The sequence below is a fragment of the Carcharodon carcharias genome, chromosome 11, assembly GCF_017639515.1.
Source record: "Carcharodon carcharias isolate sCarCar2 chromosome 11, sCarCar2.pri, whole genome shotgun sequence".
NCBI classification, from domain to species: Eukaryota; Metazoa; Chordata; class Chondrichthyes; order Lamniformes; family Lamnidae; genus Carcharodon; species Carcharodon carcharias.
In genome coordinates, this window is record NC_054477.1 from 149,948,465 (window position 1) to 149,972,965 (window position 24,501).

Sequence of the window (24,501 nt, forward strand, 5' to 3'; positions counted from 1 at the left end):
TCAAACCCACTCCCTTGACTGTCTAGAGGACAAGGGCAGCAGACACATGGGCCCGAATTCTATGCTCCCCCTGCTGGTTTTTAGGCAGTTGGGGGTGGGGATGGGGGGATGGGAGGAGCGTGAAATTGAAGTGATGGGATTCCATCCAGGTTCCCACCCGCTCCGACCACACAGGAATTTTACGCTGGGGCGGGCAAAGACTCAGGTGGGAAGCCCGCCGTTGCCCCAGTTGAGGCCCTTAAGTGGCAAACTATTGGCCACTTAAAGGCCGTTTCCTGTCCAGCCTCAATTTCTAGGCTGTAGGGAGGATTGAAATTGCATGGGGGAAGGCCAAAGATCAACAAAGTCACTCCTTGGGTGGGAAGGGACGGTTGGGTCCCACCATCAGAAGCCTCCTTCAAAAGTGGGTGCACCCCACTTAAGGTCCGATGGCCTCTGGACATCCCTTCCCCACCCTACCTCCGGCATTCTCCCAAGACCCAGATCACCCTCTTCATGCCTCCCCCAGGTGGTCCCTACCCTCCCACCCTGGGACCCCTTGAACTTACCTGGGCCTCTGAAGCCCAGACTTAGTCTCAGGCTTTCTTCTGCATTTCTTCTTCTCCACTGCAGTGCTGTTGCTGCAGGGACTGGACAGCTGCTGGCCAATCAGATTGGACATCTGCTCTCTAAGGCGCTGCTTCCTCCTGAAGGGTGGAAGTCTCACCTGCAGCTGCTTAACGCTCATTCAAGCATGAAATGGCTGCGGGGCACTTGGAATTGGCGAAGGTGTGTTCCTGCCACAGTAAGACCCAGCCCAAATTTCAGGCCACTATTACTTGCAAGTTCCCCTCCAAGCTGACATCATCCTGACTTAAAATACATCACTATTCCTTCACTGTTGCTGGGTCAAGATCATGGAACTCCCTCCCTGATAGCTCTCTGGATGTACCTACATGACATGGTTCAGGAAAATGGCTCACCACCACCTTCTCAAGGGCAGTTAGAGATGGGAAATAAATGGTAGCCTTGCCCAGCAACACTCACATCCCATACATGAATTTAAAAATGCGCAAATCGGCCAGCACCTTGTGACAAAGAAGAGACACTCAGTGAGGTGCAAATAGTTACTAGCTTCTGGACAGTCTGTGCCACCCAAACATTAACCTTACAGAAGTGACATCTCATACTTAATGTCCCAAGTGATTTTCATGAATATGCTGCATTTGCACATTAATTGCCCATTAAATTTGCCACAAAATGTTTTATTAAGTCTAATAATTAATAGAGTAAAAAAACTTTTAACATTGTTATAACTGTTAATGACTAATAATCAACCTCTTTGGTCCAGAAAGTGAACAATTAATTCCTACATGTTTTGAATTGTTGTTGGGGATTTAAAAACAGCAATTTTTGAATATAAAACATTTTTTCTCTTTTCCTTCCTCTCTAATCCAATCTTTAATTTCTACTATTTCTCTTTCTGCTGACTTAACATTGAATTTATCCTCTTTAGTTCGCCGTCCTTCTCAGTTCTTCCATTCTTCTTTTTCGCAATCCTTTTACCTCAATGATGAAGGACACATACAATTGTTCCTGTTCGTCACCGAGGTCCCAGGTGCCCTCATTCCCTTGCTGCTCCATTGTCAGCTCACACATTCAGCAACTTAAAGGGGAAATTTTTTGTGAGTTGAAGGGCGCAGGAAATAACAACAACTTATATATAGATAGTGCCTTTAATGTAGTAGCATGTCCCAAATCTCACAAATTGGACATGCTGTGATATGCCCGGATGCAGATAACTCTGGGCCAAGGTAACCTGGTCAACGTGATATTATAGCAGCAAAAAGATCTTCTGTAGTCCTGTAGTCCTACTTCAATTTCACTAGTTTGAAGACTTTTATTGGTCTTATTATAATCATTCAGTCTTCATGAAGTGTCCAGATTTGCTCGCGTTACTCCGGGTGTGGTTTAACTTGGGCTATGTACAGCTGAAACGTGACTTCTATCCCTTTGTTTTCTAGTCCTCTAGTGATAAGGCCAGTTTTGATGAAAGGTCATTGACCTGAAATTTAACTTGTTTCCCTCTCCACAGCTGCTGCCTGACCTGCTGAGCATTTCCAGCATTTTCTGTTTTAACAAAAAAAAAATGCTATATGTGACAAAGCTAGAAATGGAAAGATAGTCGGTGATCTGTGTTAACGCTTTTAATGGGTGAGAACAGATGGCGAGCTGTGAAGGCGGCAATGAATATTCTGACAAGCCTTTATTCATACAAACGTGTTTAACCCGTTAATTCCATTCACTTGAGAATCGGTTTCAAATCCTTTATCCCAGCTACAGTAAGTAAGCTTGGGACCACAGCAAATGTTCCTGATGCATAATGTTTCGGTGAACGTTCTGTACCAGTCATTTTGCAAGTGATTACTTTGGCTAAAATGGTGCAAAGCACCTGCAGTTTTTGTTCTCACCAAGAGGTGGGAACAGTGAGCTAACTTCAGCTTTCTCACCTTTCCAAAATGAAGTTTAACAAAACTACAACGCAAAAGCTTTGCGTCCACTAACTAGGCTACCTGTGACTCAGGTGGTAGTACTCTCTGGGTCAAAGTTATGGGTTCAAGTCCCACTCCAGAGTCTTCGGCATAGAAATATAGGGAAGGCAATGTCTCAGAAGATCTGGCTCTTCAGCAAAGAGAGGGAAGAAATTAGGCATAAAAAATCATCTCAAAAATTGGAACACAGTTAAGGCAAAACCAGCTTTGAGTAAAGTATTGTAACACGCAATGATGTCATGACTGATACAACCGTGAAAACTCTCTGCTGGTTGGAGTCATACCTAGCACAAAGGAAGATGGTTGTGGTTGTTGGAGGTCAATGATCTCAGCCCCTGCACATCACTGCAAGAGTTCCTCAGGGCCGTGTCCTAGGTCCAAAGTTTGACTGCTTTGTCAATGACCTTCCTTCCATCATAAGGTCAGAAATGGAGATGCTCGCTGATGATTGTGCGATGTTCAGCACCATTCGCGACTCCTCAGTTACTGAAGCAGTCCATGCCCATATGTATATTCCAAGCTTGGGCTGATCAGTGGCAAGTTAAATTCGTGCTACATACATGCCAGGCAATGATCATCTCCAACAAGATAGAATCTAACTATCTCCCCTTGACATTCAATGGTATTGCCATTGCTGAATCCATAATCAACATCCTGAGGGGTACCATTCACCAGGAACTGAAATGGACTAGCCATATAAATACTGTGGCTACAAAAGCAGGTTAAAGGCTTGAAATTCTGCAACGGGTAACTCAACTCCTGACTCCCCAATGCCTGTCCACCATCTACAAAGCACAAGTCAGGAGTATGATGGAATATTCTCCACTTAATTACCTGGATGAGTGCAGTTCCAACAGCACTCAAGAAGCCTGACACCATCCAGGACAGAGCAGCCTGCTTGATTGGCACCACATCTACCACCTTCAACATTCATTCCCTTCACCACTGATGCACAGTAGCAGCAGTGTGTGTACCATTTACAAGATGTACAGCAGCAAATCACCAAAGCTCCTTCGGCAGCATCTTCCAAACTTGTGTCCGCTACCACCAAGAGGACCAAGGGCAGCAGATACCTGGGAACACTACCACCTGCAAGTTCCCCTCCAAGCCAGATAATATCCTGACTTGGAAATATATCACCATTCCTTCACCGTCATTGGGTCAAAATGCTGGAACTCCCTTCCTAACAGCACTGTGGGTGTACCGACACCACATGGACTGCAGCGGTTCAGGAAGGTAGCTCACCACCACCTTCTCAAGGGCAACTAGGGATAGGCAATAAATGCTGGCCCAGCCACTGAAGCCCACATCCCATGAATGAATCAAGAAAAACCTTTCCACAGGACAATGAAAAGAAAATATGGGTTCTGTCTTTAAGGATTATTTTAATTGTTTAGTTTGGTCTAGGCTTGCGGGATTGAAGAGGATATCTTACATAATACACAATTTACCACAGCAACTTTATCCCAGTATGTATCCATACAAATTTATGAATTGTATTTATAGCAATCATGTGCAAGCACACAGTCCTTCACAATTGCAAGTTAAACTATAGCCCTGTGTCTCCACATACAGAAGCAGCTGCTTCCTCACAAAGATTTAACTGTTAACTGAAGGCAATTTTAAACCAATTACTGTCGAGAAAAAGTAAAAGCTCATATGATTGGCTGTCCACAAACTCTGACTCTTAAATATGTTTCTCACCTGCACTCAAGTAAGGTCTGTGAAATGGAGGTGATGCTAACTGAAAATGAAGGAATCATTTTCTGGTTTGCTGAAGTAATTACAAATATTATGAACTTCCAAGGGTACACAATAACATTCACTCTACAAGGCAAACAACCTCTCTTTGCTTGAATTTAGCTTCAGTCTTGTGGCCATAGCCTCCAGCATTGTACGATAGGCCAGGTAATGTGCAACTTCATTGAAAGCACAAAACAGGGAACCGTAAGCAAAGTAACGTCAGCATTGTAAGCCTCCTCACAGCTCACAGCAGTAATTTATGACTATGTTTTGATAATAAAAAGATGTTTTGGATAGCTGGAAGTTTATGTTACTCACTGTTTACATTTGACATTTTGCGCAGTAGAAGGTTTCCATCTACTCACCAGCCCTTGTTTTATATTTCACTTGATCTCCAAATTAAGAAATTTCTATCAACATTCAATGACATTTCCATCGCTGAATCCCCCACCATCAACATCCTAGGGGTTACCATTGAGCAGAAACTGAACTGGACTAGCCAAATAAATTCGTGGCTACAAGAGCAGGCCAGAAGCTAGGATTCCTGCAGTGAATAACTCACCTCCTGATTCCCCAAAGCCTGTCCACCATCCGCAAGGCAGAAGTCAGGAGTGTGATGGAATACTCCCCACTTGCCTGGATGAGTGATGCTCCAACAACACTCAAGAAGCTTGACACCATCCAGGACTAAACAGCTCACTTGATTAGCACCCCTCCAACAAACAGTCACTCCCTCCACCACCGACGAACAATGTGTACCATCTACAAGATGCAATGCAGAAACTCACCAATATTCTTTAGGTAGCACCTTCCAAACTCATGACCACTACCATCTAGAAGGGCAAGGGCAGCAGGTACATGGGAACACCACCACCTGGAAGTTCCTCTCCAAGTCACTCACCATCCTGACTTGTAAATATCGCCATTTCTTCACTGTCGCTGGGGCAAAATCCTGGAACTCCCTCCCTAACAGCACAGTGGGTGTACCTACACCACATGGACTGCAGCGGTTCAAGAAGGCAGCTCACCACCACCTTCTCAAGGGCCATCAGGAATGGTCAATAAATGTTGGCCTAGTCAGCGATGCTTGCATCCTGTAAATGAATATTTAAAAAAAAAATCCCTCTCTCTCACTTACACGCACCAAAACCAGGTACAGAGGAATTCTACCTTCACCTCTTTGGCATTCAGCTTTTGTGGTCATGTCTGGCTTAAGGCTGTGATGAGGTCTGAAGCTGAGTGCTCCAGGGCAGGATTGGAAATGAACATGAGTTTATATTGTATGAGGCTGATGTTGAATAGGCAAACAAGTTGTAACCAGTCACACTATTTTGTTTGAAATGTTGGTGCGTTACACTTTTAAACTCTTAAACAGTTTGGTTTGTTTAAATGAATTTAAAAATGTTCATTGAAATGGTTAATTCTCAAGCAGCATTTTGAAATTAGTGTAGCACTGACCTTTCTTTCAGGTATTTGATGAGTCTTTGAATACAAACAAAAAATACATTATTTATATAACACATATGGAACATTCAGTCGTAGTTTACAGGCAGCATTTATCACTGTCAGATCCATAGCTTTCAAGGTGATTACACAATGTATGTTGTTTAAATATAGCACGGAGCAGTTCAGTTGTGAATCAGGGAAAATAAACCATTGTGCAAGACTGGCCAGTAGAATTCTCAGGCAGCGTGGTGTTCATGACTTCTGTGGCTCAAAAGAACCTAAAGTTTATTTTATCATAATCCTCTTTCTAGTCATTCTGTGGTTCCTCACCTTTCCTAATTTTTACCCTAACAAGGTCTGAATTATAATCTTTGTGAGAGAACTTACAACAGAACTAGTGAAAAATGTCACTGCTATTATCAACACCTTTTTTTTCATGTTGTAACTAGCTAATTGCCAGTTTGCGTTCAGACCTGTATGTAGACTTCCTTTAGAAAAACGGCAACTACACCCAGTTATCCATCAACAACTGCTGACCGATTCAAACATATAAAGTTTGTTTTTTTAAAAGAGAAGAAAAATCAGCTAATCATCTAACAGAGTATTAAATGATGATAACTACTAATTGTTCATACTTAAAAGGTTTTGTGGGAATTACCAAACACGATTACGCAAACGCAAACGGGCTTTTCACTTTCTCACAAAAGCAAAATTCTGCGAATGCTGGAAAACCTGAAATAAAAATGGAACATTTTGGAAATATTCAGCAGGGGGGGTTTCTCGCTCATGTTCTGGCCAATATTGATGCCTTGGCCAACATCACTAAAACAGATTATCTGGCCAATGTCACATTGCTGTCTGTGGAAGCTTGCAGTGCACAAACTGGCTGTCACACTTCCCATGTTAGAACAGTTTCTACAGTTCAAAAGTTCTTCATTAGTTTAAAGCTCATTGTGGGGTGGGGGTATATCCTGCGGTTGTGAAAGGCATTATGTAAATGTTAAGTGCTTTCTCTTCTTTCAATATGGATTTTTTTGTCATCGCCATCAAAATAACATATATGCAAAATATAACAGTGTTCTCATGATGTGCCCTAAATGCTAAATGTTCACATGTCTACATCAAGGCAGTTGGAAAACAGGGGAGATGGTGGCGTGGTGTAATGTCAGGGAATCAGTAATTCAGAGGGGGAGGTGAATGCTCTGCGTACTGGTTTGAATCTCACCACGGCAGCTGGTGGAATTTGAATTCAGTTAGTAAAATCTGGAATGTAAAGCTACTTTCTGTTAATAGTGACCATGAAACTATCACTGGTTGTTGTAAAAATTCAGTGTGTTAACTAATGTCCTTTAGGGAAGGAAATATGCCATCTTTACCTGGCCTGGCCGACATGTGACTTCGGATCCACAGCAATGTGGTTGACTCTTAACTGCCCTCTGAAATGGCCGAGCAAGCCACTCAGTTCAAGGGCAATTAGGGACGGGTAACAAATGCTGGCCTTGTCAGTGACACCCACATCCTGGGAAAGAATAAATTTAAACAACCTGTCAGTAGGTACCAATCACTATTAATATTTTTGTTATTAATGGTTTTAGAAAATTGATTTTACATTGAGCCTTAGCATTAACCACTTCCAGACCAAGGATGCAATAGCGGCATAACTTTCTGACTGGTGCTACTGATGGGCAAAGTGGTGAGACTCCTCAGATTAATACTGTCCTTTCACCTGTAAACTTTGACTCGAATCCAATTCAGGCTGCTGGGATGCAAGTGCCTCCCTATCAATTATAAGAATAAGAATGAAAAGATTTTGGACTTTGTTTCTAGCAGGCACAAAGATAAAGCTTTCTCTCATTATCAATTGCAATAAATTGTGAATCTCATTCAATAAAGCCCACAAGCATGGCCGTTGTGGGAAATGGAGATATTTCACTGGTGCAGCTAGAGGGCGCTCTTCTAAAGCTGGAGGAATTGACAGGGATTTGCCTGGGATTGCAAACAGAGATACGGGTAAGGGATTTGTCCCCAGCATTGTCATTTTGTACCTTGATGAACACAAAACCTCTGCAAAAACCTAAATTTGAAAAGCTGGATTTGTGTAAATGCCAGATTTGTTCTGACACTGAAAACAGAATGTCGGATTAGAGGAAATGGATATGCAATTTGTAAGAATGCTCTTGCATTATTCAGGATGTATCTATAATCCAAATTTACTGCAAATTATTTTCTGACATTTTGTGTTCATTGCCAGTATTTATTGCCCATCCCTAAGAGGCTTGTTAGTTCATTTCAGTCAGCAATTAAAAGTCATATTGCTATGAATCATTTACAGGTCAGACCAAATAATGCCAGCAGATTTATTTGCCTAAAGGTCGTTAGTGAACCAAATGGGTTTTTGTGACAGTCTGTTAGTTACATGGTTACAATTAACTGATACTAGCTTTTTATTCCAAATTGATTTAGTAACTGAATTTAAATTACTCAGTTCCCCGATGGGATTTGAACTTCTATCTCCAGATCATCAGGCCGGGCCTCTGAGTTAATAAGCCATATCCACGACCTTGCTGTGTGCTAATTGACATCCACATTGTGACAGTGACTACACTTTGAAAGCATTGCATTGGTTGTAAAGTGTTTTGTTAAATCCTGAGGTCATGAAAGGCGCTATATAAATAGCTCCAGCAAAATACTGCAGAAGCTGGAAATCTGAAATAAAAGCAGAATATGCTGTAAATACCCAACCGGGCAGACAGCACTTGCATCAATTGTGGCTCAGGTGGTAGCACTTTTGCCTCTGAGTTGCAAGGTTCTGGACGTAAGAATCACCCCAGGACCTGAACATAAAGATTAAGGTTGACACTAGTGCAATACTGAGGGAATACTGCACTGTTGGGGATGCTGTCTTTTGGATGACTGAGGGCCCCATCTGCCCACACAAGTGGACATCAAAGATCCAGTGGCATGATTTTGAAGAAGAGCGGGGGAGTTATCCTCAGTGTCCTGGTTAACATTTATCCCTCAATCAACGTCAGAGCAGGCTCCAGAGGCCAAATGGCCAACTCCTGCTCCTGTTTCTAATGTTCTTATCACACACACAAAAAAAACAGAATTAATGGTCATTATCACACTGCTGATGGTGGGAGCTTGCTGTGTGCAAATTGGCTGCCCTGCGTGCTACGTTCAACGGTGACTATGCTTCAGTTGGTTGCAAAGCTCTTTGAGACGTCCGGCCGTTGTGAGAAGTGTTATGTAAATACAAGTCATTCCCCACCCCCCCCCCCCCTCCCCCCCACCTTTACCGTCGAGGGAGAAACAGATTTAACATTTCAGACGGATGACTTTTTATCTGAATTGATGAAAGATTATTGACCTGTTTTTCTCTCCCCAGATGCTGCCTGGCCAGCTGTGCAGTTACAGCGTTTTCTACTTTCACATGAAGAGCATGCCGTCCTTTTACTGTTAAAAGCAATCACTGGTTTAGCCTTCCGACTTCTCCTTGTCTAACCCGTGTGCCGATGTATCCAGATTTGCCCAAGAGTTCGCACTCTTTGAGCGGTGTTGTCTGGTTCAGTGTTGGTGTGTAATGTATGCAGTGGACTCTTGCTTTTATTTAAATAGCAAGTCGTCCTTTTACTGTGTGAAACCAATTTGCCCTTTCGACTTCTCCTTGTTGAACTAGTTGTACCAGTGAATCCAGACTCATCCGATAGATTGCTGTAGCTTCACCGGTGAAGTGCTGGTGCGCAACGAGCGCAGCAGGGGTGTACAATGAGCGGAGTGACACTGCCGGAGGATCTACCTGCCCCTCTCTCCCTCGTCCCCCTCCCTCCCTCTTGCATGTTGTCACTGTTGCTTTGTCGCTTTTTCCCTCCCCTTCAGTTCACGTGGGCCAGGCAAATCACTTTCCCAGTCAATGTGAAACAAAAGGCCTTTCTCTCCCTCCTCCTCCTCCTCCTCCTTTCCACTTGTGGGCAAGCCCGAGCCGAAGCCGAGGCAGCAGCCGGGGACGCCAGGAGAGACGAGGCAAGCCAAAGTGCAGCTGACTCTGGCTGTGGGGGGTGGGGGGGCTGGCCGCTCACTCGCAACTGGCAGCGAGAGGCAGCGGTAGCAGCAGCAGCTAGAGGCAGCGGTAGCAGCAGCAGCTAGAGGCAGCGGTAGCTGGGAATCGAGCCGCGCCAAGGAAAGGTACAGGCACAGGCACCGGCACCGGCACCAACCTGCACTGTGCAGGGAAACCCCCTTTCCTCCACCCCCAACCCGCCCTGCCCTAACTCTGAGGCAGAGGGATGGGCTGACTTATCCCCAGGCAGCTGGAGAGAGAAAAAGAGAGTTTTATTGCTGTTGTTGTACAGTGGTTGTAGGGAGGGCCACCCTTTGAGTGCCTCTGCCGCCCGGTCGTTTTGTAAAAATCGTCATTATTTGTCCTTTTTGTTTTGTTTCTCAAACACAGTGGGGGTGGGGGGGGGGAAAGAGGAAAAAAAAAAGGATCGCAAGCACCATCAATGTTCAGTGAACGTGCTGTGTGAGCAGGACTCCCTCGCTCTGTCCCCAGCCTCTGCTTTCATTATCACCGTAATTTCAGCCCTTGGAGGACGCAGGAGAGATCCTTGGCTGGGATTTTATTTCGTGCGGAGGTCAAATCATTTAATTGGGTCAAAAATCGGGAGGCTGTTGACGTTCGTGGATCGTTATGTAATCGGAAACAATAATGCACGAAGTGCTTGGCTAAAAAGATAGCAAGTATTGATAATAAAGCGCCTGGCGCTCACATAGCACCGCGGAGTCTTGGCCAGTGAAGCTACACCACCTTAAAGTTGGCTTGTCTGCTCTGACAGTCATCAAACTTGCCAGCATTTCAAATAAACAAATGGCTCAGGGAGCTGGGAGGCTATTAGTGACGAGATCCTCCCACGTGTCATTCTTGAGCAGCTGAAGCACCAACTGAACCCAGGATAAGGAAGAAATAAGCTGCATCTTAGCAACCCCTGAGCCCGCCAGTCAGTAAGAATGGAGGAGGACAGCGGCAACAGCAACCCGGCCCAGCAGGAGGAAAAGAGCAAACCCGAGAAGAGGTTCACCTTGTGGTACATGGGCTGCTCCACCCTGGACCACAGGACCACCCTGCCCATGTTACCCTGGCTGACGGCTGAGATCCGCAGGCGCTGCGAGAAGCAAGAGGCAGGGTCGTCCCTGGCGGCGCGGGAAGTCCAGCTCACCCTGGCCCCCCCTCTCATCAGGTGCGTTCCCCAGGCCACCAGCAGTAACGCCTCGGTCTTCATCTTCGAGCACAAGGCGCAGCACGTCACCAGGTTCATCCACAACAGCCATGACCTCACCTACTTCGCCTACCTCATCAGGACCCAGCCTGACAACCCCGAGTCGGAGATGGCCTGCCACGTTTTCAGAGCCACTGACCCGAACCAGGTAGGTGATTGGTTAGATGGGCAGAGCACGCGGGTATGAAACCCAGATCACGGTCGTTGAGCACACAGCACTGGGTGTGTGTCACGTGCACCTTGATGGAGTGGCCCGATCACAATGCACCCAGTTCCCAATGTAATTTTAACCATCGTCCAAACTGAGCTACACAGGGCTGCCAATCTGAAGTTGATACAAAACAAAATGTTGGCTGGAAACCTGTTTTGGGCACGTAAGCTGAAGCAAAGGTTTCAGTGTAACTCTTAATGGAAATATAAGTGTAATCAAATAATCACCGGCTTATGTAGGATAATAAATGGGATGAGAACTGGAAGTTGGTGATAGAAAAGAAACATTTTATATCTGAGAAGACCTAGGTGCAAAAAAAAACCCATTTCATTTGATTTTGACTGTTGCCCTGGCTGTCTACCTTGTCAACACAAACAGCAGATCCATGTTTGTATCTTAAAGGGCCTTCCTCCTTGATTGGGAGCAAGAACAGTGGTAAATCACGTTTGTTAGATCGGAGGCATATTTTTACAACACTGGATTGTTTGTGCTCCATTGCTATGTTAGCAAACAAATAGATCCTTTTAAAAAAAATTCTGTAAAGCTTTTCTAGATGAAACCCAGTGCCCCCTTTAAGAATTGTACAGTGTGTGTATGCTTTGTATATGCAAATCTTACACTTAAAACAACACTGATTCTTTTCTATGATAATATGCTGTCACTCTATGTCAAATGAGCAAAGGAGTTTACAGTTTTTAAAAATCTGTAGCTGCAGTGTTGTTGTGAATTGTCTTCTGCAAGCAGCCAGGCCAAAGCCCATATCTATATTACTTTTAGCAAATGCTGTTAAGATTTGCTGGGGCTGCATCTTGATAATCATAGATATTTTTCATTCACTAGAAGAAGCAGGATCAAATGTTTCATGGTGGGTATAAAATCTCAGTAAAAATCTGGTATTTTGTAAAGAGATTTTCTTGGCTTCTCTGACTAGTCTTTGCATTGAAATTATTTCCGCTAAATAACTTGGGATAAAATAATTCTGTTATCCAGGGCACTTAGGGTTTCGACCCGCTGTTTAATGTGCACAAACAAGTGAACAGTAAGCATTTGGCTTTCTGTGTGAATGTATAATACTTGACTTTATTGCAAGTAAGCAGCAGGGTGAATGGGCATACCATAACTGGCTGTGTGACATTCAGATGAGACTGGGTGCACTTGGGGGCAATGCACACTGAGATATTCTTCTCCCCTGGAACATTTGAGAGAGGTGTTGTCTACAATTGATTTTTGAAAAATACTAATTCCAACTCTGTGAGCCATTGTCTGCTGCCAATTCCTTTGTTTCTTTGAAGGGTCAAATAACAGTTAATGTAAAAGGAACACAGTGAGGTTACTTGACTTTAGCTCTGTTAATTAATGACTCATTTTGTATCTAAAATTAGGATCTATCAGTAGCAGCAATGTGTCAAATTGGAGTTCCCATCTAGGTTTGGAATTGGATCCCATTAGCACTGCCTGAGGAGCAGCCAAAAAGCTTTCCGCAATTGTATGTTTTAATCAGCATTCACTTAGTTTGCTTGCGCATCCGTATCCCGTGAACATTTAATGCACCTTCCTCAGTCATGTGCATTTTGAATGCAATATCTTAGCACGTTTATCCTTTTAATGTAGAAAGATCTCACCAGTGTTTGTGATCTTCAGGAGTTCTTCTGTGAGTGTGAAGGATCCACGCTTCAGCTGACTACATCTGGAATACAGTGTTACTGGGAGGACGTAGTCAAAAGGTTTGGAATTAACACAGATCAAGACCACTAAGTGTTCCTGATAGCAGATTAATAATGGGACTTCAGTGCAAGGCATTCATTCTAATCAAAATGCATGTCCATTGCAAAGTACCTGACACAGTTTATACACAGTTTTTAAAAAATAAAATGTGCAAAATTGCTAGAGTTGAAAGGTGTTAATATTTCACGTCGATGACCTTTCATCAGAATGTCAGGTCATTGACCCAAAATGGTAGTTAGTTCTCTGTCCATAGATGCTAACTGACCTAGGAATATAGGACTTAGGAGCAGGAGTGGGCCTTCAGCCCTTCAAGCCTGCTCCACCATTCAATAAGATCATGGCTAATCTGGTTGTTTTCTCAACTCCACTTTCCGGTCTGAAATGCCCCCCTCACCCCCCAAAAGCCTTGACTCCCTTGTCTATCAAAAATCTGTCTAACCTGCCTTGAATAAATTCAATGTCCCAGCCTCCATTGATTTCCGGGGAGGAGAATTCCACGAACTAGTGACCCTCTGAGAGACAAAGCTTCTCCTCATCTCCGTCTTAAAAGGGGGAACCTCTCATTTAACTGTGCCCCTTAGTTCTAGTCTCCCCGATTAGATAAATAAATACCCGCTGAGTATTTCCAGCATTTTCTGTTTTTATTTCAGATTTCCCTAGCATCTGCAGTATTCATGTTTTCAATTAGAGTTGAAAGGTGTTGTAATAACACTGACATTAAAAATAAATCCAGGACATAATTTTTTAAATTCTTTCATGGGACGTGAACGTTACTGTCAAGGCCAACATTTGTTACCCTCGAGATACTGTCTTATTAAATAATAATATGTTTGAGACACTAAAGTTCCAGTCATGCAACACTGTAATAACTATGAAATTCTCACATTTAAGCTTACTGTATGTTTGACTTATTGAATTCTGACATATATACAATTTAGGCAGTGCAGCAACATTTTATACAGTGAAATCAGTAACTGTCCATACACAATTGAGGAGGACAGTCCCAGTAGTCATTACTTATTAACTAAGCCCATAAAGGTGTAATGCTCAGCCTCATAGAATATAGATTGACACACAGCTTAATCTTGTCCCAATGGGCAGAGGGAGGAAAGGATGAAGCACAATCCAAGTGTGAAAAGATGAAACATCCGTCTTTCAATATCCTGTCTGCAACAAGGATTGTCTCAAAGTAGTTTTCTGTGTCCTGTATCCTTACTCTTTGGAAGAAAATGTGCAATTTGCCATCGTTTCATCCAAGCCACTGAGGAAATCTTTCGCTAGGTGTATTTTTCTATAACCTCCAGCTTGATTTTTGGGTGACTGATAAACCTGGACGCCATCTTAAGTTCCTAACTTGAGACCAGAATCAATCCTGAACCTTCTAAGATACACCTCATTGTTTTTGTGAAAGACTGTTGAAGGACAGACATCAGTTTTTGGGCTTCCTTGATAGGTAAATGCAGTGAGTGGTCTGATACTGGTCCAGATTCAGCAGGACAAACCACTGTTCTGTGCCAAGACAATCTTAATGGGAGTTGCATGGTGTAGTGTGCTTTTGGGTTGGTGAGGGAATGCTCCGATTGCCTTTTCTTGGAAGTTATGTAAGGAGGGTTATCGTAAACAAAAAAGAAAATGCATTCTTGCGCATCTTGGAAGATGACAGGACTGAATATGATACTCTTCGTAATAAAACACTGCTGGCGCTTATTGTCCAAAAATGCAAATAAAAGAAATAGCCACATGAGCAATGTACAGAATAATTACTGTGCTTGGAAAAAGTTGCACCCTAGCGCATTTGGAATGAAGCTTCTACCTTTTATTATTTTGATCCCACTGTTAATTTCTCTGTGCCCTGGTGAGTTTTGTCCATTTACTGGCTGCGTATTGTTCATTTTTCCGACCATGTTGTCCTTTTAATTTTTAATTCTCTTTTTGTATTCTCTCTGGGCCTTCTTGCTCCTGTTCCGGAGAGGGTGAGTGAAAGACCTGACTCGGGTTTTCATGTACGTTGTGCTTAATCTGGCTACCAGGAGGTTTCTTAGAGCTGCCTGGTATTGATGTTCCCTCTAATGTTCCCTTTTCCCTGTGGAGAAGCTCTTAGGCTCCACTTAACACTTCCTTAGTGATACATCTGAGGTCGAGGGCTCAGTAGAGTGGAGAATCAAATCTGTGGCCTTCCATCCGCAGTGTTCTGCTTCATAATGTGCAGCATGATTCCCGCTTCTTCTGTATGTTTATTTTCAATTATTGATGCCAATTATGGGATATACTGTAAGTGATTAAAACTGTTCCCACATAAATATCACACAATACAAATATGCAGGAGCATATCTTCATTCAAATTTATTTGAAGAAGGGAGGGGCATCTATTTTATCATCTAACGAAGATTAAAATATTGAGCACCACCTCAAGGCAAATGGTTAAACTGGGCGTAAGTTCCAAACGGCGAAGTGTAAATTTACGACTGATGTAAGAAAAACATTATCCTTGTGTCAATAGCAGAATTTAGAATTTTGTCCAGGGAAGTATTGGAGGTGAAATCCTTAGGCTCATTCCTGAGCCTGTTCAATGTTGAGACTGGGGGTTGGGAGTTGAGAGTTGGTAGGCTTTCTGCTTTTATTTCAGATTTTCAGCCTATTTCTCGTCCTTTTGCCTGCAACCTTGGCTTGATAAATGGTTGGATGGGCTTGGTGCCCTTCCTTGCTTTCTTTCTTGTGATCAAGTGCCCAAACTTTACTGGTTGGATTAGGAATCATGGACACCCTCCATATAAATTGCAATACTCGTAATATGAAAATGCTGCATGTAAAGAGGGTTTTATAATGCTGTTTAGAAAAGCAACTATTCACTTGTAGGTATCATTGAAATGGGCGTACCTCTTCTCAGTGCAGAGTCTATCCACCTTTGTGCTCTTCCCTCCTTGGTGAGACAGTCAGCCCCCTCTACACTGCATGTGGCAGTTGTACCTAGCTTGCCTCTTGCTGCCGTTCATGCACTTACTCTTGACCATGGAGACTCCCCCCACCCCCGACCACCTGACCACGAGGCCCTGGGTGATCACCCACCCTCAACGCCATCCCTGCTCACTAAGCACTCACGCGTCATCTCACGCATCTGGAAAAGTCTCCACGGACCCCAGTTTGAGAACGGCTGTTCAAGATTCATTGGGTTAAAAAAGGAAAACCGCATATTGTTCAGAAATGTCCTTTTAGCTAAAAAGCAAAGTCCTCGTGTATAATTATACAGGATCTTTTGCAGCAGCCAATAATTATACTGCTGTGTCAGGTTGAAGCGAAACTCTATTTTACCAGTGTGTGCTCACTAGGTTGGCATTGTTATTCAGCCAAGTTTTAAGAATTTTGGTTTTTCCCTCCTTTGACCTTGTCTTGGAAATCTCAAGGTGTTTCACAGGATCATCCTAAAACGAAGTTAGACGTCAATGCACGTATGGAGACATGAAGACAGATGGCCAAAAGCTTGGTCAAAGAGGTCAGCTTCAAGGATGGTCTTAATGGAAGAGAGAATAGTAAAGAGTTGGAGAGATTTAGGGATAGAATTCCAGAGATTGCGGTCTAGGCAGCTGAAGGTGCAGCCACCGCTGGTGAAACAATTAAAATCGAGGATACTCTCCGGAATTAGATGAGTGCAGTGGTCTTCATGTGTTGTGGGACTGAAGGAGATTACAGAGATATGGAGGGGTCCAGCTGTGGAGGGACCTGGAATCAAGAAATAAGAATTTTAAAATCAAGGTGTTGCTTGACCGACAGGCAATGTAGGTCAGTGAGCACAGGAAAAACGAATGAATGGGATTTGGTGCGAATGAGTGCACGGGTAGTGAGGTTTTGAATGACCTCTAGTTTATGGGGGGGTAGAATGATGGAGGCTAGCCAGGAGTGCATTGGAATAATCAAGTGGTTCAACAACCTGGTTAGAGGTTCAGTGCACGTTGGGTGTGCAATTATTCCATTCCACTGCCCATCAAATTCCGTGGTGAATTGGTATCACTTAATGTGTGGTAACACATCACCTCCCGACTTCCCAAAGCCTGTCCACCATCTACAAGGCACAAGTCACGAGTGTTATGGAATACTCTTTACTTGCAGCTCCAAAAACACTCAAGAAACTCAACGCCATCCAGGAAAAAGCAGCCTGCTTAATTGACACACCATCCACCTCCATTGTGCATTGGTGGTGCATCCCTCCACCACCACTGATGCACAGTGGCAGCAGTGTGTACCATCTACAAGACGCACTGCAGCAACTCATCAAGCCTCCTTCGACAGTACCTTCCAAACCCACGACCACTACCACCGAGAAGGACAAGGGCAGCAGACACATGGGAACACCACCGCCTGGAAGTTCCCCTCCGAGTCACACACCATCCTGACTTGGAAATATATTGCCATTCATTCACTGTCGATGGGTAAAAATCCTGGAACTCTCTCCCTGACAGCACTGTGGGTGTACCTACACCACATGAACTGCAGAGGTTCAAGAAGGCAGCTCACCACCACCTTCCCAAGGGCAGTTAGGGTTGGCAATAAATGCTGGCCCAGCCATCCCATGAAAGAATAAATAAATAAAAAATACTGGATTCAGTTGTTATTGAGTAGCTAAATTAATCATTTATGATTAATGAAAGGAACCCCCAGATATAAGTAAGGTTCGTATCTAAAGCACATGGTTTAACAAAAATAAGCAGCAAATGGAATTGGAGGGGAATGAAGAGTATGGATACAAGTTCATACTTATAATCCATCATCATCAAGCCCTATCATTTAGCTGTGCTGCTCTCAGGAGGCCTTGAGCAGGGCTACAGATGTGGAGGGAGAAGTCAAAGGATTAGCCAGCATTGCTGATCTTAGGTTTCAGAGTGACACTGGTAGAATCAGCCTGGTCTCTCAGGGAATCAAGGGATACGGAGAGTGGGTAACAAATGGCCGACTCTTGCTCCTATTTCTTGAGCTCTCTAAAAGAAGGAACTTGCATTTACATAACGCCTTTCACAACCCCAGGACGTCAAAAAGTGCTTTACAGCCAACAAAGTACTTTTGATGTGTACTCACTGTTGTGATGTTGTGGAGCAAACTTCCGCAAACAGCCATGTAATAATAGCCAGATAATTTTATTGATTCTGGTTGAGAGCTGAATATTGCTAAGAAGCCAGGGAGAATGACCCTGTTTTTCTTTGAAATAATATCAGGGGATCATTTATGTCTGCCTGAGAGGGCAGCCAGGGTGTCGGCTTTAAAGTATCATCCAAAGGATGGTACCGCTGACAATGCAGGGTTCCCTCAGTACTGCACTGAAGTGTCAGGCTCGGTTATATGCTCAAGTCTCTGGTGGGATTTGAACCCATGGCATTATGGCACAGATGGGAGAGTGCTACCCACAGCCACCACTGTGTTGGCGTTTCCTGCTCCAATTAAAATCTTGATTAGAAAATTAGGATAATGGCCGGAACATTTGGCAAAATGGGGTTACCACCAAATGTTCAATTAGGAATGCTGATTCCTGAAGGCCAGAAAGTCTACGCTACTTTACAGTGGAGCTGGGGACAATGTAGTGACCTGCAGACCACTGATTCTAATAGCTCTTGTGTTAAACAGTATATACGGTGGGAAATATACTGTGCTATAGGCTCTCAGAGCTATTGGTTAAATATGGACACTTCAGAATATTGCCTTCTCTTGGCTAAATTCCAGCAAATCCTCACTGTCATTATTGTTCCAATTTCTTGGTTGTTGCAAGATTATTTTACTCTTCCAGTTTCCAGCCACTTAAAATGAGGATTGAAGCAACGTTAAATCTTTGTTTAAATGACTGTGATCTAATCTGGAGGTTACCATTGACCAGAAACTGAACTGGACTAGCCATATAAATACTGTGGCTTCAAGAGCAGGTCAGAGGAGAGGAATCCTGCAGTGAGTAACTTAGCTCCTGACCCCTCAAAGCCTGTCCACCATCTACAAGGCACAAGTCAGGAGTGTGATGGAATAATCTCCACTTGCCTAGATGAGTGCAGCTCCAACAACACTCAAGAAGCTGGACACCATCCAGGACAAAGCAGCCCACTTGATTGTCACCACACCCACAAACATTCACTTCCTCCACCACCGATGCACGGTAGCAGCAATGTGTACCATCTACAAGATGCTCTGCAGCAACTCGCCAAGGCTCCTTAGACAGCACCTTCCAAACTGATGACCACTACCATCTAGAAGGTCAAAAATAGAAGACATATGGGAACAGCACCACCTGGATGTTCCACTCCAATCACACCATCGTGATTTGGAAATATATCAGATGTCCCTTTGCTGCCGCTGGGTCAAGATCCCGGAACTCCCTCCCTATTAGCACTGTGGATGTATCTACACCACATGGACTGCAATGGTTCAAGAAGGCAGCTCACCACCACCTTCTCAAGGGCGGTAAGGGGTGGGCAATAAATGCTGGCCCAGCCAGCAAAGCCCACATCCATGAATGAATAACAAAAAAAAATGTATTGTCTATGGGGGAATAAACAAGACCAATCTAAACATATTTTGTGGTAAGGTTACAGTACAAATGAGGGACAGAAATGTGAGGCACAATGATAAGATATGTCCCAATACCTTAAGTACCAGTTAGGTGAATAATCCTAAATGCAATAATTGCAATGTTGAGCTGTGTATTTTAATTTACCTAATTTCAACGTATACTTGGTGCATTCATGTTTATGTCAACATTTTCTTCACAATTCATGGAACAAAATCAACAGTGAACAGACTACAAATCAGTCCAACAACAATGTGTATTTCTTTGGTCCTTTATCATAGTAAAATATCCTAAGTAGCACAAAATTCAAATACATTGAGAGCAAAGTTCCTCTTTAATATCAGTATAAAAATTGGCACAAAATGCGATTACAATCTGGGACTTTGAATTTCCAATAGCATGTTCTGAAAGGCTCTGTCATAATTCTGCTACCCCAAGAATTCAATTAAATTAACCGAGGGAAGAGTGATCACTTCATCTACATCGGGCTGTTTAACATGCATTGAGAATTGAAGTTAAAAAAAAACACTGTCCGGAATTTTTATAGCCCTCCCCAGCGGTGGATTTCCCGTGGCAGGGCCGGCTAGCTTTTGAAATCTCCGTTTGCATTTTTCTAATTCATTCACGGGTTTCACTGGCTGGGCCAGCGTTTACTGCTCACCCCTAGTTGCCCTCAAGAAGGTGGTGGTGAGCTGCCTTCTTAAACCACTGCAGTCTGTGTGTTGTAGGTACGCCCACAGTGCTGTTAGGGAGGAAGTTCTAGGATTTTGACCCAGCAACAGTGAAGGAATAGCGATATATTTCCAAATCGGGATGGTGAGTGGCTTGGAGGGGAACTTCCAGGTGGTGGTGTTCCCATGTAGCTGCTGCCCTTGTCCTTCTAGATGGTCGTGGTTATGGGTTTGGAAGTTGCTGTCGAAGGAGCCTCAGTGAGTTGGCGCGACTGGAAGATCCAGCCCGTGTGAGGGATTGGAAAGTTCTCTCTACAGATGCTGCCAGACCCTGCTGACATTTTCCAGAATTTTCTGTTTTTATTTCATCTTAATTGCCACCTTTTGCAGTTCCTGTCCCACTCTATTGTACCTTCCTTCCACAAAGCCATGTCACCTGGTCTCAAGTCTCAGCTTTCTAGTCACATTCTGCTATGGTTCTAAAATGTCAAATACTGGACACAACACAAGGGTCAAATAGCCATTGGCATTTCACCCATTTCACTGATGTAAAGCTGGCATCTAAGCACCAATTTGCCAGGTGGTTTGCATGGGTAGATTCCGCCATATTGATAAAGGGTACAGTACAGGCGTCCAGGGCCTGTGCCTGAGACAGGAGCTCTACCTATTACAAAAACTCCGGGATTCCTTTCCAAAATTGGGCTGCCTTGAATGCAGCCTGCGTTGAACCTGCTACGCCTTATCAATATCCAGTGTGGCCTCATATATGACCCTTTCATGTTCTATGGTGGAGTTGGCCACCAAAAAAGTTAAGTTTTGCAAAACAAATTTTACCTGAGTGTGCCTCCTAGCTCTGCAGCAGTGCCAAAGACTGTCATTGGTCTCTGCTTGACTGACTTTGGCTTGCTTTCATTCCTGACCCCGCCACTCTCCCCCAACCTGCTGTTTCCATGGCTTGAGATTGATGCCAGCTTCACTGTCTCGCCCGCCTAATTTTAAATAAAGTCTGGGATCCCAATTTGCATGGGCTTCCTGCTCCCTGTTCTGGTGAAGCTTATCATTCCCTGTGCCCGGTTTGTGTCAACTGGCTGGCACAATCTGATTTCTCTCCTGCGATATATTACTAACAGCTACTTAATTTTGCTCCTTCTGCACAGCTAAAGTGAAGACAATTATCGGCATAATCATCACGAGGAAGACGCTTTCTTAATTTCCGAATTTCAAAAGCAAAAAAATTTAGTGCTTTGGACTTTAATTAATCAGACCCACTTTCAGGATTACAGTACCTCTCTTTTATCTTCCATTCAACCTAGCAGAACATGTCAGTTTTGAGAATTACAGCGTGCACTTCTTAAAGTTGGACTTTTCAAGCCTGAATAATAAACATCTCAGAATTCCTCTGGCTCCATCTCATGTTCATTGCGTGCCTTATTCTGCCAGCTTCAACATAATACTTGAGGTAAAAACAAAAAAACTGCGGATGCTGGAAATCCAAAACAAAAACAGAATTACCTGGAAAAACTCAGCAGGTCTGGCAGCATCGGCGGAGAAGACATAGTTCTGTCGAAGGGTCATGAGGACTCGAAACGTCAACTCTTTTCTTCTCCGCCGATGCTGCCAGACCTGCTGAGTTTTTCCAGGTAATAATACTTGAGGTCACTGTTAAATTTTCATTCAATTTAAATATTCAACGCTTAGAACTATTCTTAAGAATAATTACAATACTCTCTTTCTGCTTTTGTTCCCTCCTAGTTTGTTCTCCTGCTCAACTTTCATCCTTGAAGTTAAAAGATCCTAAACTTCTCCTCAAAGTACTTCTACTGGCCAGGTTTATGGCATTACATCAGGTAGCCTGGCCAGTCAATCCTTTTCCATTCAGACCCGGAAGGTCAATTGACCTCCTTCTGTACCGTTATGACTCTAAGATTAACAACACCATTAAAATTGTGCACACATCCAAGTAATTAAAAGTTAATAATATGTGTGTTAATAAGGTATGTGCTATTCTCAATTTATCCCGAAATCTTTGGTGTTTCCATTTGTGACTTAGAGGTACCGGAACAACGAAGGGCCTTGTGTCTGTCTGAATTCTATAATGCTAGGGTCATTGGTAAGGTCTCAGTTAAAGCGTACAGCACCCATTGTCTCATTGATCTGCAGGTACTTCAAAGCTATACCTTCGTTAACTGAATAAAACTTTATTGTGGTAAAGGCTGTAATTAATAAACTTATCCAATTCCTAATATCGTTAGCTAGGGTAGAATAAAATCTTTATTTGTTCTCACCACTTTACTCCTCTCTCCATGGCTTAAATTAAATTTGCGTAGCAGCTTGCCTTATAGTACCAAACAGGGTATAGATATGAATCTTTTCGTGCTGGATCTGCCAGTGCTTACAGAGAGCTGGACCAGATACAGTGGGCTGAATGGCCTCCTTCAATGCTGTGGGATCCAAGTAAACAGCCAGACTTGCTAAAAACTAGTTGCACCACAGATTGGTGAAAAATGCCTGCCTTCAAACCTGCTTTGGAGGTATATATCTCCCCTTCCAGCAAGCTACACAAATTTCAGCGTTTGCAGTCTTCAACAATTGGGTTTCCGATCTGGCCAGGCAACCCAGCATGCCCGGGGTTGCACTACCCAAGGACAAATGCAAATGAGGTGAGGACAAATGCAAATGAGGCAAGGTGGGGTGGTTGGGGGGAGATGGGGGAGAGCATTGCATGAAGATGAGAGTAAACAAATGGACAAAGTAATAGGATCTCGACTTGTAGATTTGGCTGTCTGTCTGGGTTCATCTGCAATTTGCGGAATTAATTTTCTACAGCCAATCAATACTTAGACATTAATTCTTGGAAAACACAAGTCAAGCCCTCATGCAGTATCTGCTTTAGTGTAATTCCAGGAAACATATTTTCCTCTTTATTTATTCAAGGGTTGTGGGTGCTGCTGGCTAGGCCAGCATTGTTGCCCATCCCTAATTGCCCTTGAGAAGTTGGTGACGAATTGCCTTCTTGAACCGCTGCAGCCCATGCGTTGTAGGTACACCCACTGCTGTTAGGGAGGGAGTTCCAGGATTTTTACCCAGTGACAGCGAAGGAACGGCCATACAGTTCCAGACCAGAATGGTCCAGACCGCTTGGAGGGGAACTTCCAGGTGGTGGTGTCGACACGTGTCTGTTGCCCTTGTCCTTTGAGGTGGTAGAGGTCAAGGGTTTGAAATGTGAACAACATTTAGTTCACCGGGCACAGCCACAAATTTTTTATCTTAGTTTTTTTTTAATAATTAATTTGACTGGGCAAATTAAGTGCCATGAGCTTACAGCGTGGGCCACTTGGGTCTGAATTCTACAAAGTCAGCACTGTTGTATTGCACACAGTAAGTAAATTCTGGTGCACAACAGGCATTGAAGTACATGTTCTGTAAGTCACGCACCCACAGTAGTGAGAATGCGACAGAGTAATATTAACCAGTACCACTTCACACCATGGGCTGAACCTTGAAAGAGTCTGAAAGTTTTCGGGTGGCGGGACCATTTTCGGATCCCAACCTTGTTCACAGTAGCAGGCAGGGCACTAGTGCAATTTCACAGCCAACTAAGAACCCGCCTCTGGGATCTTTGTCCAATTAGGGATGACGGGTGGGCTGAGGAGGTGGAGCACCTGTGATGTCATGGCTGACAGCTGTCACTCTGGCGGCAGTGAGAGCGCTGCTGAGGAGCTTGGGGCAGAAGAGGGAGTGATGCATTGAGAGAGAGATGGCACCAGAAGGCTTCCCTTTTATCCAACTACTCTAACTGACAGCAGTTTCCATGAGGAGGACTGCTGCAAGAGCAGACCCTTGCCCATGGATGATCGCTGCCCTGCCGGTTTTCCCTTGTAAAGATCAGATTGACTGTAACTGTCTAGCCACTTGAACCTCCCTCTTGTGCACTCTCCTCCTGGGAGCTGCAAGGATTCCATCCGCCTTCAGGAAAATCTAAACGCCTGGTAAAAAGACCTCATTAGGACTCAGCAGGTCTGACAGCACCTGTGGAGGGAAAGGCAGAGTTAACATTTCGGGTCCGTATGACTCATCTTCAGAGCTTTTCCGGCTGAGTTTTTCCAGCATTTTTTGTTTTTGTTTCAGATTTCCAGCATCCGCAGTATTTTACCTTTGTCTCATTAGTCCTCAACTGCCTTCCTGCTGCTTCTGTGCATGTTCCCCAACATCACATTCAGCCTGTGCTTGGGAAGAGCTGCCCAAGGCAGGAACAAGGTCAGTAAACCGGCCCAACGCATCCGTTTTCGAAAATTTCACCCAGATGTGTTTGATTTCTGGGACTCTGGGATGTTTTGGTATCGCTCCTGATTACAAATGA

General features: G+C 43.8%; 1 protein-coding gene across 2 annotated transcripts in view; it reads left to right on the forward strand.

Moving 5' to 3' along the window:
- Nucleotides 1–9,590: 9,590 nt before the first annotated feature.
- tbc1d4 (TBC1 domain family, member 4) overlaps nt 9,591–24,501 on the forward strand; it is a 269,789-nt gene continuing 254,878 nt past the window's right edge. The window contains exon 1 of one of the 2 annotated variants that reach the window (XM_041198949.1): nt 9,591–11,144. In XM_041198949.1, the coding sequence (XP_041054883.1) occupies nt 10,728–11,144 (417 nt within the window). In that variant the 5' untranslated portion in view covers nt 9,591–10,727. The remainder of the gene's footprint in view (nt 11,145–24,501) is intronic. The other variant, XM_041198950.1, reaches the window with a different exon arrangement.